The following is a 15,421-nucleotide window of genomic DNA, read 5'->3' as shown; positions in this document are numbered from 1 at the left end:
GTGTCAACAGTATCAATTACAAGTGTCTAGAAATGTGTAATTAATCTTTAAACATAAATGCTCAGCTATATCACATTGCTCTAAGTTGATATCCTGCTATGTTGAATTGTTCTGTGATAATGAGAGATGAAGGAAGAGATAATAATTTCCTTTTGATGCAATGTATGTGTTACACAATCATGTTATACGATGGATTGCGTTAAGTAGAACAAATAGAATAGCAGAGTTGAGATGAAACAGAAATACGTATCCAAGGGTATTTCTTAATTAATCGGCATTCACAAGGAATCCCTACACTAAAAAAGAGGCTTCATGTATTAATTCAGGGACTCATTTTGATATTTTGATGACACTGAGCAAAAATTTATCTAAAAGAGTATGCAAATGAAATTGATGGAGTTGATCCTTCTATTTAAGTAGGTGTGTATTGATTGCAGGGGCTAGAATCGGTTCTTCCTATAAGAGGTGCATTGAGAAAATTGAACTTGAGACATAACGTAGAGCAAGATAATAGGAATATTGTAAACACTAAAGAGAGGTAGTGGCCATTACCACTTGATTAGCATACTCTCAATAATAATTTATCTCCAGTTTTAAATTGGAGTTTTAAAGACTGTTCTAAGGTTTTGAAAGAATCTTAATGGGCCTATGATATACTTAAGCTCAATAAAGTGATGAAGCTCTGACATTCTCCAATGTCATGCTCAGAAACGGTATGTTTATGTAGTTGTTCAATGGTTAATATAAAACTATAGCTTTCACAAAGTTTGGGTGTTGTGTGAAGGTATCTAAAACACTTAAGATGTCTCTGAATAATCCTGATTTTTTTCAATGTCATAATGTTCTTTAATTATAAAGCAATTATGTCTCTCAAATGATATAATCTAAAATCATGATATGGTAGTTGTTAACGTGTATTTTAGATCTTGTCATTTTGTCCTCAGTCATCCATGCTGTCAATTCAAGGTCATTTAGGTTGATATAGACTCTAAGTATTGGATATATGAATAATACATAAGGACAATATTAATTCAGAAATAGTAATAAATGGTCAAAATGGGTACTTTAATTAAAGTGTAAAGGGAGAAAATAACTGTTTGGCTGCTACCTTAAGGGCTGCTATCGAGTATGTCATTTTTATGAAAGATGCCTTCTTATGAAAGGCAGCCATATAATGAATATCTTTCACATCCCTTAGGTGCATTCACCAAATAATTTCTTATATAGAGATGAACTAATTTTTCTAAACTGTCACAGAATTATGAGTTTCAGCCTTGAGATTTTTAGCTGAAAACTATTTCACACATTTACGTGGCCATTTTTTTTTTCCTGGTTATGTAAGAAGGCCTGTGTTATTACCAATTTAATGTATTTTTTTAGGCAGAATGCTTCGATGAGACACACTGAAATTCACACTATCTGTAAGAATGACTAGTCCAGAATATTAATAGTATCTGAGATTGTGTTATCTCGGCACAGCAGTGAATGCACAGGTTAAAGTGAAGGCTGCTTTTTACACAATTTCAATGCTCAGGAGTTACGTGCTGTAGCACAGAGAACAGCCTTTACAAACTGGTAGGTGCTGTGTCCCTCTCCTTGCGTGCTGTTTTTACTTCAGCCTCGTGCAGTGCTTGCAACAGGGTCTGCAGCCCACTTTTTGAAGTGCCCAAGGGGGGAATTCTGCCTGCCAACTTAGGGCTTTTAGATTCCATTTATCTCATTTTCATCTCTTTTTCCTCCTGTAAAAATGACTGAAGCTGGACTAGAAAACTCACCTCTTACTAATGAATTGTTTTACCTTTGCCATTTACTTGCCTTAACTTCAGAGGAATATGCAGGGCTGGTCTGTTCATGCGAGCCTCTCTTCTTGCACGTGTAGCTCCGGTACACTCCTGACTTCTCAGCAGTGCATTTCTTTTCCTCATCACATGTTGATTAGGTGTAATATCCAATAGGATCTATTTTTGCTGAGAGCCCAGAATTTGGTGGCAATGTTTGGATTTGTGGTTGGCATGCAAAGTATTTAGTCAAATTGTTTTCTTCTCATGTCACTTACATGTAGACATGAAACAGAGAGTGCCGATTATGCAATAACACATTCCCCCCCCCCTTTTTTTTTTCTAAATGAATAACATGCAGTGATAAAGTTGGAAATGTTGTGCTCTGTTTCAACAGCTGCAGTGAACTGGGAGCAAGGAAAACAATAGCTGCATACACACATGTGCATTCCAGCTGTGGCTGACTCCCATGTTCTCCTTTATTCTTTTTGTCCTCCTATTTCAGCAGAGAAATTGTCTCAATGACAGGAAAGGTTAGTAGTGGATATGCTGCCAGTTTAATACTGTTTTGTAAAAAATCAGAATTAATGTATAAAAATACTAATTACATCTTAATTTGTGGGGTGATTTAAAGTTGAAACTTCTGCTTGACTTTCATTATACAATTTTTATTTTTCCAGGCACCAACAGCCCCTTGCAATCAGGAAAAGTAACCCCGAGGAAATACAGATAAAAGTTTCTGTTTATTTTCTCTCCCAGCTTGGTTACACAGTCAGCTATTTTTCCTTTAAAGCTGGCAACTCTAGAGACAATTTCTTTTCTGCTGTTCATCAAGCTCTGCCTCGCTGCTGGGTGCCAGTTGCATCAGCAGGAGTTGGGAAGATAAAAGAGAGTAGAGCTGGTGGATACCCTTGAGATGCAAAATTGGTCAGAATATAGAGCTACAAAGAACAATATTTTCTGGCTTGGTTCTCCAGCTTGTGAGCAGCAGGGTCCATCGTTGTGCGTGGGGGCTTCTGAACCACCACAACCATCACTGCAAGTCCCTCTGGTTCTTGCTATTGATAAATGTTTATTTTTGCTAGTGTAACTGGGTGGCATTTCTAGGTGCTAGATGATAAAAATGTATTTGCAGTGTAAGTGATGTAGTGGTGTAAGTATGTTATTTAAATGGCCAAATGTCAAGGCTTGCATGAGAATTTTCAAGTGATTTTGAGGTTGAGTTGATACATCAAAATCCAAATGGCACTTGGATACCTTCACTCCTGTAGGTGCTTGGAAAAAGGTAATTGGAACAAAAAAGGTAACATTATTAGTCCACAAATAAATCACTACTTATTTTTTCTTTTCCTGTATTTGATGGAAGAGCCTTAGGTGATTTGAAAACACACAGAAAACCCACCCCACCCCCCCAAAACTGGGAAGTAGGGTAAGATTCAGAACTTTTCAAGTGAAATGTTTGCAGTAGCGCTGCCAGAGTGATAAAACAGTAAATAATTTGTTAGACTTTTTTATATAAACGCTTGGTTTAGAAGTGGGTATTTTTCTGCTCTGATTTATAAGCACATAAAAATTCAAAGCATACAGCTGAAGATGAAATGAATGTGTGTGTATGTCTGTGTGTGAAAACTTTGGGTTTACGTGGGCTGACACAGTGAAAGGCTGCAAAGGTTTGGCATTCACATTTAGTCTTTAATGTTGCATTTGCTTCTCTGATCCTTCAACACTCATAACCCACCTTCCCTCCCCAAAATCTTAAAGCTTTAAACTAGAAGATAAAAATGGTTAAATTATAGATTCGTAGGGTTTTTTCTGGCATACATTTAACAGTGACAGAAGACTTGAGCAGAGAAAATGTTCTGAGGGGGATTGTTCAGATTCAGTTGGGCTTCCCTGTTTCTTTCCCCAGGAAAGTAGGAAACCTGAGGCAATGACACGAACCCAGGTCTCATCCCAGTGTGCATCCAGCATTTGGTCAGTTGAAGAGTTGAGAACCAGGACCATGGGGACCAGAGGGATCATGCCTACTTCAGAAAATGGACAGCCTTTGCCTCCCTAAGATTTGAAAAAAATATCTCAGTGTTGGTCAGGCAGTGGCACAGTATTCTGCATGTCATTTGCTGCAGAAGAGCTCATTTGAACCCTCCAGCCATAACTCATATCCCAGTGAAGAACTCTAGTAATAAATCTTTACTTCTTTTTTTTCTAGAAGGAGATTTTCTTCTGTAAGTCATGCACCCACCCATCTTAGGGAAGTAACTCTCTAACTATGGTACCATTTGCACATATCAATAAAAGTATTTTCTGATTCAGACCACTTGGACAATGCTGTAGGTACGTAGAATATCTTACCCACAATCTTAAGCAGCTAGAAAAATAGGCAGCATAAGCCAACACATCCTGTCTACCCTTAATTTATATTGTTCAGCAAAAGGGTACATTTTGTGACAGGTCATGTTCTAATGTAGAAAGCGTTTCCTTCATTCCTTAGTGTTGTTCAGGATCTTAACCAGGACAAAATGCTGCATGGCTGACTTGAGAGTTACTTCCATACCTATCGCATCACTCATGTTCATGGCTCAAACTTTGATTGCTTGCTTTGGTCTTGTTTCAGCCAACTACCTGGCTGAAACTACATTCTTATTTAAACTGTGTGTTGAACTGAAGCCTTAGCTCTAACTTTACTTTGGAACCAAGTAGCCAGAACTTAGGGCAGAAAAACCCACCATCCCCAGCGCTGCTGCATAGCTGCTGTTTCTGAAAGACAAACTGTAACTCCTGTAGCATAGGCTTAAGGCTTCTTAAGATACTTTCTGAAAGACTATACCGCATGAAACCCCAACCTTTTATGCTTTTGTTTAGAAAATGTATCACGTGGAAGAGTACCTGGTTGCCATAGACCATCAGTACTGAAGAAGTGTGATTGACAGAGCTTAGCTAACCCGGTCTGGTTCAGAAAAGATTAGTCCAACTTGCTGCCTTAACAAATGCTGAGATGCCTACTGCCTGCGTTTGCTCTCAGGGAAGCATGATAAGTGGAAATTAGCAAAGGCAAGACTGGAAATAAGACAGACCTGAACATTTAGACAACACTTTGCTTATCAGTAAATTTATGTAATATGAAATGAGAAAGAAGCACTGTGGCTACAGGCTATGGCTTCTGTTGTCATCAGTGTGAAGAGACTATGAATTGATGCTGACTGCTTTGCAGCAATTCATGTCAGGCTCTGATAGGTTTATTTGCATCTCATTTAAATTAGCTTAGCTCAGTCCTCTGCCCCAGTGTGTTCAGTATCAACCTGCTCCTCTTCCAGTTTTACTTTCTCATTATATTTTTTAAAACCTTAGCAGATTCAGCATAAAACATTTAGTTCTTATGGCAAATCTTTCTGATGCAAAATCATTTTTGTGTGGTTCTTTCGTGTCAGTCCGTGTCTGATCAGGAACTTTGCATCTCTCTGCCATGCTCTTCACCAGCTTGTTTGGCTGGCTGAAAGCAGAAGGACTTCCAGACAGCTTCTCTTTCCCACGCAAGCATCTTACAGAGCTCCAAATAACTTTGAGGTAAATAAGAGTAAACACATCTGCCCAAAGTAACAGCTTTTTCAAACGATTACGGTTTGTGGACTTCATGCTTAAAGCCTCAGTCCACAATAAAGTAGTCTCTATCAATCTGTTTTCTTTTGCTGGTCATAGGGCTCTGCTTCTAGTGATTTGCTGGTGGCAAGTGTGTTGTTGGGTTTTTTTCTCCCCGCTAATGTGGACCTCTGGGGACTGGGAACCTCCAAGCATAAACTGTCACCAATTTCTACATTCTTTACTCATCTGGAATAGCTACATTTCTAGCTGTTGTGTTCTATGTAAAGTTTCAGGTAAGATGTCAAAGACTGTTCTTTAGCAGTCCCTAAGATAAACTGCTATCTACATGCTGTATTTTATTATTTTTAACAAGAAAATGCATAATCAATAACGATCCCTTCAACTAATGTAGCATGTGTACCTCAGTGCTATCACTGTTTGCAACTCCTTCTGGCAGATGCTTTTTTTTATTTGAAATACTCTTTTCTAAATCCTAGGCTAAAGTTTATTATTTTTAAAGCTGAGAAAAAAATTTTGACATATCCTGAGCTATGCAAGCATAATAAAAATATATTTTCCACATGTACTAACTAGACCTGTGCTAGCAAAAGTTCCTGAAATTAGAAACTTCAAACTGTGCTCCTCTGTTAATGAAGATTAACAAGAATCTCAGTTCGAAGACAATTAATGCAGTATTTTAACATCATGAGAACTTAAAATCAATAGTTTTGTACATGCACATTACAAAATTAGGAACATCCCAGCTTCTTCCTCAGTACAGAACCCACCCTGAAGTTAAGGGTGAAAATACTCAATAGAAAACTCCTTGGGGAAACTTTTTTTAAGGACAACCGGTTTGGTCTACATACGTTTAAGACTGCATAAGCAGCGTGGGGATGTGAGGCATGCCAGGAGAATCTCTTGTACAATACAGACCTTAAGTCTTGCTCTCTGCTTCAGGGGAATAGTAATGAAAATGTGCAAAGATTACTGTCATTGATCTGCTTCTCTACTTTGGTTTGCTCTCCAGATGAGAACCGGGAAACTAATTTAGCTTTACTAAGGACATCAGAAAGGGGAAATTAACCCTCGAAATGTTAATGCATTCCTCAAGCTCAGGTCAAATTGACTTTAGTATCCCCGTTGTGATTTACATCCACAAAGGCTCTGGCACTTGAATGTGCAGTTGACCTTTAACAACTTAATGGTCTCTGCACCTTGAGACTGAAGGCAGGAGTAATGTAAAAGCCACTGGCTTAGCTTTGTGTCTTTCTAGATTAAAACAGGATGGGAAATGGTGTTGGAAAGCAGTACCCTGAGCTCAAACTCAGGATGGAGGATTTATTTGTTTATTCATTTGTTTTAAGAAATACTTCTTTCAGCATCCAAGAAGCAAAGGACCTGTGAAGTCATCAAGATACTCCCACTGGGAGTCCACTGCTTTAAACTTTCCACTACAAACAAGTAAACAAAGTGGTGTAACAGTCAACTAGCCTTAAACAGCTGCCTTGGCTGGCACAGTTAGCAGTGTTTTCACTGTAAACATCTGAACAACTTCCACACTAAGAAAATAGAAGAGTAGAAAATGCGCAAGAAAGAGCCATCCCAGTGTAGTGAGGATAAATTCATTTTCAATATGCTTATTATTAGCTGAACATACTTAGTTCCTTGTTCTGCAGATTTCAGATTGCAGGTAGACAGCTGAGATCTAGGAACTTGGAGGGGTAGGGAGAAAGAGGGCATAGTACATGCATATAAAGTATTCACAAGTCTTGAACCCCTCTACTTTGTACAGAATATTATCAGTCTGTTACCTGTATATAAATACTGTCCATAAAGGTAGAAGTGTGGAAACCTATGAAATGAGATTTTGTGGCCTGTCACCATTTGTTTGTGTATAACTGGTTACCAGTGTTGTAATTATCATAATGAATTCCAGACTAGTCATGATCATAACTGACTTTCTGCATTTGGGATTAAATTAAACCAATTTATTCTAAAGAAATTGCTAGCATTGTGGTAGAAAGTGATGAAATCTATAGAATGTATTTCACAAACACTTCATGGCAGTTAGTGAGCTCGTGAGTTTATCTTCTAGAGAACTCCTCCCAAAGCAGCATCTGCCTCTTATTTCCTTTATGCTTTGCCTCGTTCAGTTTTTTCTTCTCTTGCACAGCCTAAATACAGTTTCAGAACAGTAACATTGAGACACTTGCCCTATTGCTATTAATGCCCTTTACTTCTATCTTTTGCTCAGATTATTTTGTTTTCCCATGAATGGTCTGCAGGTCCTTTGAAAACAAAATACTTTCACCGAAAAAGTAGCATTGGCACTTAATGGATCAATTAGGAAGGCATGCGGTACAGAAAAGTGAAGAAATCATGACCATTTTTGTGATAGTGAATAATAGTCTGATAATTAGAGGTTGTCATTTTTGTGAAACACTTCTACAGTTAAAATGTTTGGGCTTAAATTTGATTATTTTGCAGATCCCTTTTTACATTTATGAATATAAAAGTGCCTGTCTCGGTGTATGTGTGCATATATATATATCTAGAAGCATAGCTATGCCATAAATAGCACACACACGGGGAACACACGAGCATCTCAGCAAGGAAGCCAGCAGCAGAGAACTGAAGCAGGACTGCTGTATGTGCCTTGTAGCCAGCATATTGAATAACTTACTGGGGGGACTGCTGAAATAAGATGCATTCCTGTGTACCAGATAACTTCCTAAGAAGAATATGTATCACCGAGGCTAATTCTTGGTAATTCTTGGTTCAGTGTTTGTCAGATTAACAGTGCAGGAATTTCATGCTTGGATATATAATTGAAAGGCCCTAGCTGGGGAATCTGCATGTTTTTTATGAATTCTTTATGAGAATTAACTTTGTACGAAATATCATACTTTCTGTGTGGGCATTGTAAAGAGGCAAACTGGTTTGCAATGTGTCACAGATTCTGTTGTCCGTTCCCCCCAAAGTTCAGCTTCTGTGTTGAGGAGCAGGGTGGAAGGATATGTTACAGCACTGCTTTTGAGAAAATACTGACTTCCAGCAAAATAAAGCTTATCAGGGCAGAAACTTTCCAGCGGGGATTGGGGGTTGATCCCAAGGTAGAAATGGCTGTCAACATTTAAGAAACCAGAAGCTATTTAGTAAAAGAGCAAGGTGGGGGCAAGGACTTTTCCAGTTGGATCAAATACAGGGAATTTACTGAAAGAGTTTAAAAAGGCAGAGGAAAACAAAGGAGAAGGCAATGAAATGTCTTGTAAACATCGTTCCTTGAGGACTCTCAGAGGTGGAGTGAACTGAGTTATGGGGCACTGCCATTAGTCAGCACGGTTTCCTTACTGCAGTTCACCTGTTTTAAAAGGAGAATATTATACTTGAATCATGGGAAAGACGTGGGTATTTGCGTGTGCCCATCGTATTTTTTTTAACAAAAGCAAAGTGTAGACCCCAGAAACGCATGATTTTGTGAGTGTGCTTTAACTACGGCAGTATCTCTTCTGTCAGCACCGGCTGGTGAGTTTGGGGACAATTGGATGGCAGGGCTCCCAATCCACAAACTGCTAACAGAAACAATGCTCTGAAAAAGTGCCAGGGAGACAGAGCAAAGCAGCAGCCCTTGTGGTGTAGTTAGCAGAGGCTAGCTTGAAGCAGAGAGTGCAACACCCAAAGCTTCTGCAACGAATTAGGCTAGAGCTTCTGGTTCCGTGGAAATAAGGTCAAGAATAAAATGGGAGTTACACAATTATTACAGATTGGCAGGCATTAAAGACATCTATGGTGCCTTCTAAGATCTTGGCCAGGAAGACATCATATAAAAGCAGACTTTTAAGTTATTTATGGACAGGCAGAGCCTAATGTTTTTAATTTTCTAAACAGCTCAGGAGGCCAATCAGATTGGCAATACTAGCAGAATGTGTCAGGAAGTCCCAACTCCCGCTAGCACAAATTAATTAAAAAAGTGGTTTTGGGGAAGATCCATAGTATTGGTGGACCTAGCCATTCTATTAATGACTGAGAATTTGATGTATTCGCACACGCTGGGAGAAATCTTCTTTGCTTTACAGTATGCTGTTACATTTTATTTTTTAGTGTAAAACCAATATAAATGGATTTGTCCTTGAATTTTGATGCTTGCTGCTGCCCATGCTGAATTCATTTTCTAATCATATGGAGCCCATATGTATTCTTTACACATAGACTGTACTGCACTGCAGAATTTATTATCCGATCCTTTAAATATACTGCTGTTGCATGCTCAAAGTCCAGCATTTTTATATGCTGTAGATATGTTTACCAGTAGAAAATTATGAGGCACTGTAAAAATTGTATTTGTCCACGTAATTTTCTATAACCATTTTTAATGGGGACATGTGACAGCTTTCTGCGGAGGAAAAAAACCTACTTCCAAATATCCGTCCTCCTGTATATATAGGTATTTTGACTAGCTCAGTTCACGGAAGGAAACATTTCATTGAGCAGTTAGGCAAGGGCAGAAAATGACTGCTGAACAGGAGAGCCAGTGATGAAATCACCACTTCCTTCTGAGTGATGGCTCATAAACCTCTTTCCCTGTAACTGCACATGCATCCTTCAGTTTTGGCCAGGATACTTGCCATCCGCACATACTTATGCCTCTTACTCAGGAGATGAATGCCGGAGCATGGGACTGTAGGTGTTCCAGGAGAGAGCAGAGCCAGGCCCCATCATGTGCATGCTGATGGCTGACCCGGTTGTTTTAATATTAGTAATATCTCTTCTAAGTCATAGCCTGTATGCATATTGCATGACGGATGACCAGAAATCCAACTGTCGGGCTGTCAGCGTTGCGCGTGCCGGGAGAGCTGGTCTCCGGTCAGTGCTGTAGGACTTGCTCATGCTCAGAAAGAACAATGTCATCATTCTGCTGTCCAGGGTTTGTATCATACCGAAGGGGTACCGTAAAGCTCTGGGAGTTTGCTAGCTTTAAAATAGTACTGCCCAAAGAATGGCTCACGAGCAGCATGTTGCCTCTGAGATCCTTTGACATTGCTCACAACTACGAGGAAATTAAAACATGAAAAATGAGGCCAGCAGGGAGAGAAGTGTGTGATGCTGCTGCGTCTTGTTTTTTCAGTGTTGTCGCCCACTGGCCAAAGCGGGGGAACTGCTCTCAGACACTTGTGAAGCAAAGCAGATGCCGTTCTCCTGTTTTGTCGGATTTAATAGTGTGGCCTCTTTAGTTTTTGACATTCTTCAAAATATTTTCAGAGAAAATCGCTGCATGCGTAGAAATATTTTCTGTTACAGTTATGCACATCGGTGTCCACACGTAAGGGCCACAGCATGTTTTCCCCCCTCCCCACCTGATGCCTGTCTCCTCCCTGCCTCCAGGTACCAGATACACACGGGCCTTCAGCACTCCATTATACGGCCAACCCAGCCCAACTGCTTACCTCTGGATAACGTCACGCTACCTCAGAAGCTGAAGGAGGTTGGTTATTCAACGCACATGGTTGGCAAATGGCACTTGGGGTTTTACCGCAGAGAATGCATGCCCACACAGAGAGGATTTGACACTTTCTTCGGCTCGCTCTTAGGCAGCGGCGACTATTACACTCACTTCAAATGTGACAGCCCAGGGATATGTGGCTATGACCTGTATGAGAATGACAATGCGGCTTGGGATCATGACAACGGCATCTACTCGACGCAGATGTACACACAAAAAGTACAACAAATCTTAGCTTCCCATAACCCCAGGAAACCTATATTCTTATATATTGCTTACCAAGCTGTTCATTCGCCTCTTCAGGCACCAGGCAGGTATTTTGAACATTATCGATCGATAAATAACATCAACAGGCGAAGATACGCTGCGATGCTAGCTTGTTTGGACGAAGCCATAAACAACGTAACCCTTGCTTTAAAGAAGTATGGTTACTATGAGAACAGCATTATCATATATTCTTCAGATAATGGTGGACAGCCAATGGCCGGAGGAAGTAACTGGCCACTCCGAGGAAGCAAAGGGACCTATTGGGAAGGAGGTATCCGTGCTGTTGGGTTTGTCCATAGCCCTCTTCTGAAAAACAAAGGGTCTGTGTGTAAGGAGCTTGTGCACATCACAGACTGGTTCCCCACTTTGATCACACTGGCAGAAGGGCAGATCAATGAAGATATCCAGCTGGATGGCTATGATATATGGGAAACCATTAGCGAAGGCAGACGTTCTCCAAGAGTAGACATCTTACACAACATTGATCCGATTTACACCAAAGCCAAAAATGGGTCCTGGGCAGCAGGCTATGGGATCTGGAACACTGCGATTCAATCTGCCATCAGAGTGAATCATTGGAAACTACTGACGGGAAATCCAGGATACAGCGACTGGGTACCTCCCCAGGCCTTCAGCAACGCGGGCCCCAACCGCTGGCACAATGAACGCGTCTCCTGGTCGGCTGGCAAAACAGTGTGGCTTTTCAACATAACCGCTGATCCATATGAACGAGTGGACCTCTCTGCAAGGTATCCAGATGTAGTGAAGCAGTTGTTGCGGAGGCTTTCACAGTTTAATAAGACTGCCGTTCCTGTTCGATACCCACCTAAGGACCCTCGGAGTAACCCAAAGCTGAATGGAGGAGTCTGGGGTCCGTGGTTTAAGGAGGATGAAAAGAAAAAGAAATCAGACAAAAGTAAAGGTGCGAATAAGCAAAAGAAGAATAAGAACAAGAAAAAAGCAAATCGGAAAAAAGGGCAGTCATTACATTGCCGTTCACGTCTTGCTGGTGGATAGACTCTAAGCACCCTCTTTTGCCAAGTCCAAGTCAGCTTGACCCAACTTTCTTGAACTTCTGACAGAATATCTTAGAAATGCCAGCTCTGCACTATGGATAAAAGTTGTCACCTTTTAATTTTTTCTTCGATTTCACCAGCAGGAGATACCTCAGTGCTCTGCCTTGAGTGTACATAACCATCCACATGACAAACTTTCTCCTCTACGGGATGAATGGTGCTCACCCATCACAGCTACATTCCAGAGATCAATGGTGATAACACTTAATTTCAGTAAACTCATTTTTTGTGGACATGTGGTGGTTCCTTGCCTAAATCAGTTATAATATCTGGCGAATATGGAGATGTTAATGGCAGATGTTCTCAAACTGACAGATGATTCATAGAGAGGAAGGAAAAACAAAATTTGAGAACCTCTGTGGGTCAGAATGACATTTTTCAATACAAACACAGCAAAACCATGAAGCCGTCAGAGTAACTTTTTAGAGGTATTGGGGAGAGGGGCATGATAGGAGGAAAGCTGCTTTGAATTAGACTTTGTCTGTCTTACATAAATCAGAAAATTTAAAAAATTTCCTAGGTGTGCTAAGCTCCCTCCATTTGTAGTAAACCCAGAAGGCTGTTATTGAACACACGTGAACAGCTAGCACACGTCACGTATAGGTTATTATAGGCATAGAGAAAAACACATCACCAAAGTGAATGTAATTTTTAAACACTAAGATAACTGTACAACAACATGTAAAAGACATAATTTATTTTACAGCACAATACTTACTTCTCTTCCATTAAAAGTTTAATTACTGGGTGACACAAGGTACTCTTTTGGGTGCAAGGGTTGTTTGGGGTTTTTTCCTTTGATTTTTCATTTTATTTTCACTCTATCATTCAGAGTTTTATTTAACAGATCAATATCCTCAGAGTACTGTAAAACCAGAAAATACTGTATACACTGCTAGAATGAGAAAGGAGAATGATTCAGGTGCATCATTTCATTATGTATTTGCCTCCAATTATTTTGAATGTAACAAAGTGATTATTTAATTTAGGAGTCACATGAATATTGTTCAGTTTCTGTACAGAAGCTAGGCCATCTTTATGTTTGGGGGAAAAATTCTACTTTAAACCTTTTATTTATGTATCTATTAAAATAGTTTATTTTTATGGCATTCATAAAAGTAGTCTGCCTCTTCTTTGCATTAATGATAGCAGTTCTGTCCTTGTTTATTTTAAATGAACTCAGTAAGCTTTTTTATCACTATTATTTTTGGTGCAGGGCTGATTTTTATGACACTTCACTTCTGAAACAGAATGTCTTGTTCCAATATGTATATAATTTGAGACATGGTTCAAACTTAATCATCCATGCAGACACCTTGGAAAAGGGCTAATGGATGTATTGACTACATATTAATGGTGATCTGTGATAAGTGATACAATACATATGGATATGTAAGTTTCAAGATAAATTATGTTAAGTAAAAATGATGAGTCATTTGTTACATAGCTATAACATGGTGTGGTGAAATTTAAAATAAGTGTGGTCTTCAGCTACATCTCCCTTGACTTGGAAGTCACGTTCATATAAATGGATTACAGTTGAAAAATTAAACATTTGTAACATCAGTGCACACTAAAATCTCAATTATGTCCCATGCTCCAACACCTCTGACCTTTTTTGAAAAGAAACTAACTGCAGACATATACTGCCAAAACATAGTAAATTACATAGTTTCAACTATAAAGCAGAATAAAGCTGTCATTAATGAAAACTTAGAAACAAGTTAGTCCTATTTTGGAGTTACTTTTGTAATTAATATACTGGGGACAAGATAGAAATAGACTTCTTAAATAGCTACCTATAAATAATAATTATAAAAGGATGGTGTGTGTCTGCACAAGTGTTTAATATTGTCACTGTTATTTTTCATATTGTGTGATGCTGAAGAGGACTAATAATTTTCTTAGAAATCTGTCTAGCTTTACGTAAGATCCAGACTATTCAGTGAGTAATTAGGAACTCAAGCATTCTCTAATTTCTGACTTTTTTAAAAAATGTACCGTCAACGTCCTTAAAAGAAATTATAATAAAGTCTTGAGGCATTACACTCCAAAATGTGATGTATAAAATTCATGTCTTGGAGAAAATACATGTCTTTGTTGTCTTTGAGAAAAAGTGAAACTTACTAAGTTATTCTGGATCAGCTATCAGTGCACAGGTATATGCACAAATTGGACAAATGCAGAAATGCAAAAATGATGACTTTTTATGGTGTACCTTTTCTGATCTAGGAAAGAATCTACATTTCAATAATAAACATTAGGAGAGAAGTGAAGGAATCCGGAACTGATTTTGAAACATTATACAGTCTGGTCTGGTCTACAACTTAACATGTAAATTATGATGTTTATGTTTGAAATACCCTGTCTTGCACAGAGTTCAGCATTAGAAAGAAACAATAATGTTTCTGACTTTCCAAGGTAATTTAAAAAATGCCAAAATTTTAAATGTATAAACTAAACTATACACAAAGAAGAGTAAGATATTTGAATTTATTTTGGCATAATAGAAAGTACACACTGTAATAAAGTATTACCCTCATAGAATCAGTGATCACCCTTTTCCATGAAAGTTTTATGGTTGCTTTGGCTTTTATTAGACTGAAGCAACCAGACAGCATTATTCTCTGACAATTTCTTGTTCTCTAATTATTTGTATCTGTTCTCTCTCAGGCAAAATGGGAGTCCTTGAAAGTAATTGGTGCAAAGCAGAACAGTAGACCAGTTCTTGCATGCCCGTGTATTAAATAGTCTGTCACAGAAGTAAGTGTTTGTAGAGAATACAATGGGAGTATGTTTTCTAGGGCTCTTAGGCTGAATTTCTCTTGAAATTGATATTCTGACCTGGTATAGTCCAAAAGCTGGATTTGGAGTGGGTTAGAAAGTACCCACAATTTGGAAGCCTTCCTGAATCTTTTACTGAAGAGATGCTGATGTGAAAACACCATGTTGCAATTTTCATGTCTATTGTCAGGCAGTACTTCTTTTTCACTCCAACAGAGCAATGGTCTCTGGTTTTTAGTGGTACCTCTCTCCGGTAGCTCTCAAACCTGACGTTGTTGTGTACAGAGTTGGAAGTAGTTCACTCTCACAGCAGGATTTCACAGGTTATTTATGTCTCAGAATGTGCTACATGCCCAATCACAGGGAAGGTATGGTAGGTAAACACTGCAAGCTGTTCAGAAAAGGCTACGAGACTTACTGAAACCACAGTCCGG

The 15,421-nt window shown here is 39.1% G+C and overlaps 1 protein-coding gene across 1 annotated transcript in view; it reads left to right on the top strand.

Annotated features, from left to right (window-relative positions):
- The window catches only part of ARSJ (arylsulfatase family member J), a 45,653-nt gene extending 32,341 nt beyond the window's left edge, over positions 1-13,312 (top strand). Inside the window, exon 2 of the mRNA XM_037394132.1 lies at positions 10,743-13,312. Within this exon, the coding sequence (XP_037250029.1) occupies positions 10,743-12,144 (1,402 nt within the window). The 3' untranslated portion in view covers positions 12,145-13,312. The remainder of the gene's footprint in view (positions 1-10,742) is intronic.
- Positions 13,313-15,421: the final 2,109 nt, after the last annotated feature.

This window comes from Falco rusticolus, chromosome 1 (assembly GCF_015220075.1).
Source record: "Falco rusticolus isolate bFalRus1 chromosome 1, bFalRus1.pri, whole genome shotgun sequence".
NCBI classification, from domain to species: domain Eukaryota; kingdom Metazoa; phylum Chordata; class Aves; order Falconiformes; family Falconidae; genus Falco; species Falco rusticolus.
The sequence above is the reverse complement of the archived record's forward strand: the minus strand, read 5'-3'. Positions and strand labels throughout refer to the sequence as shown.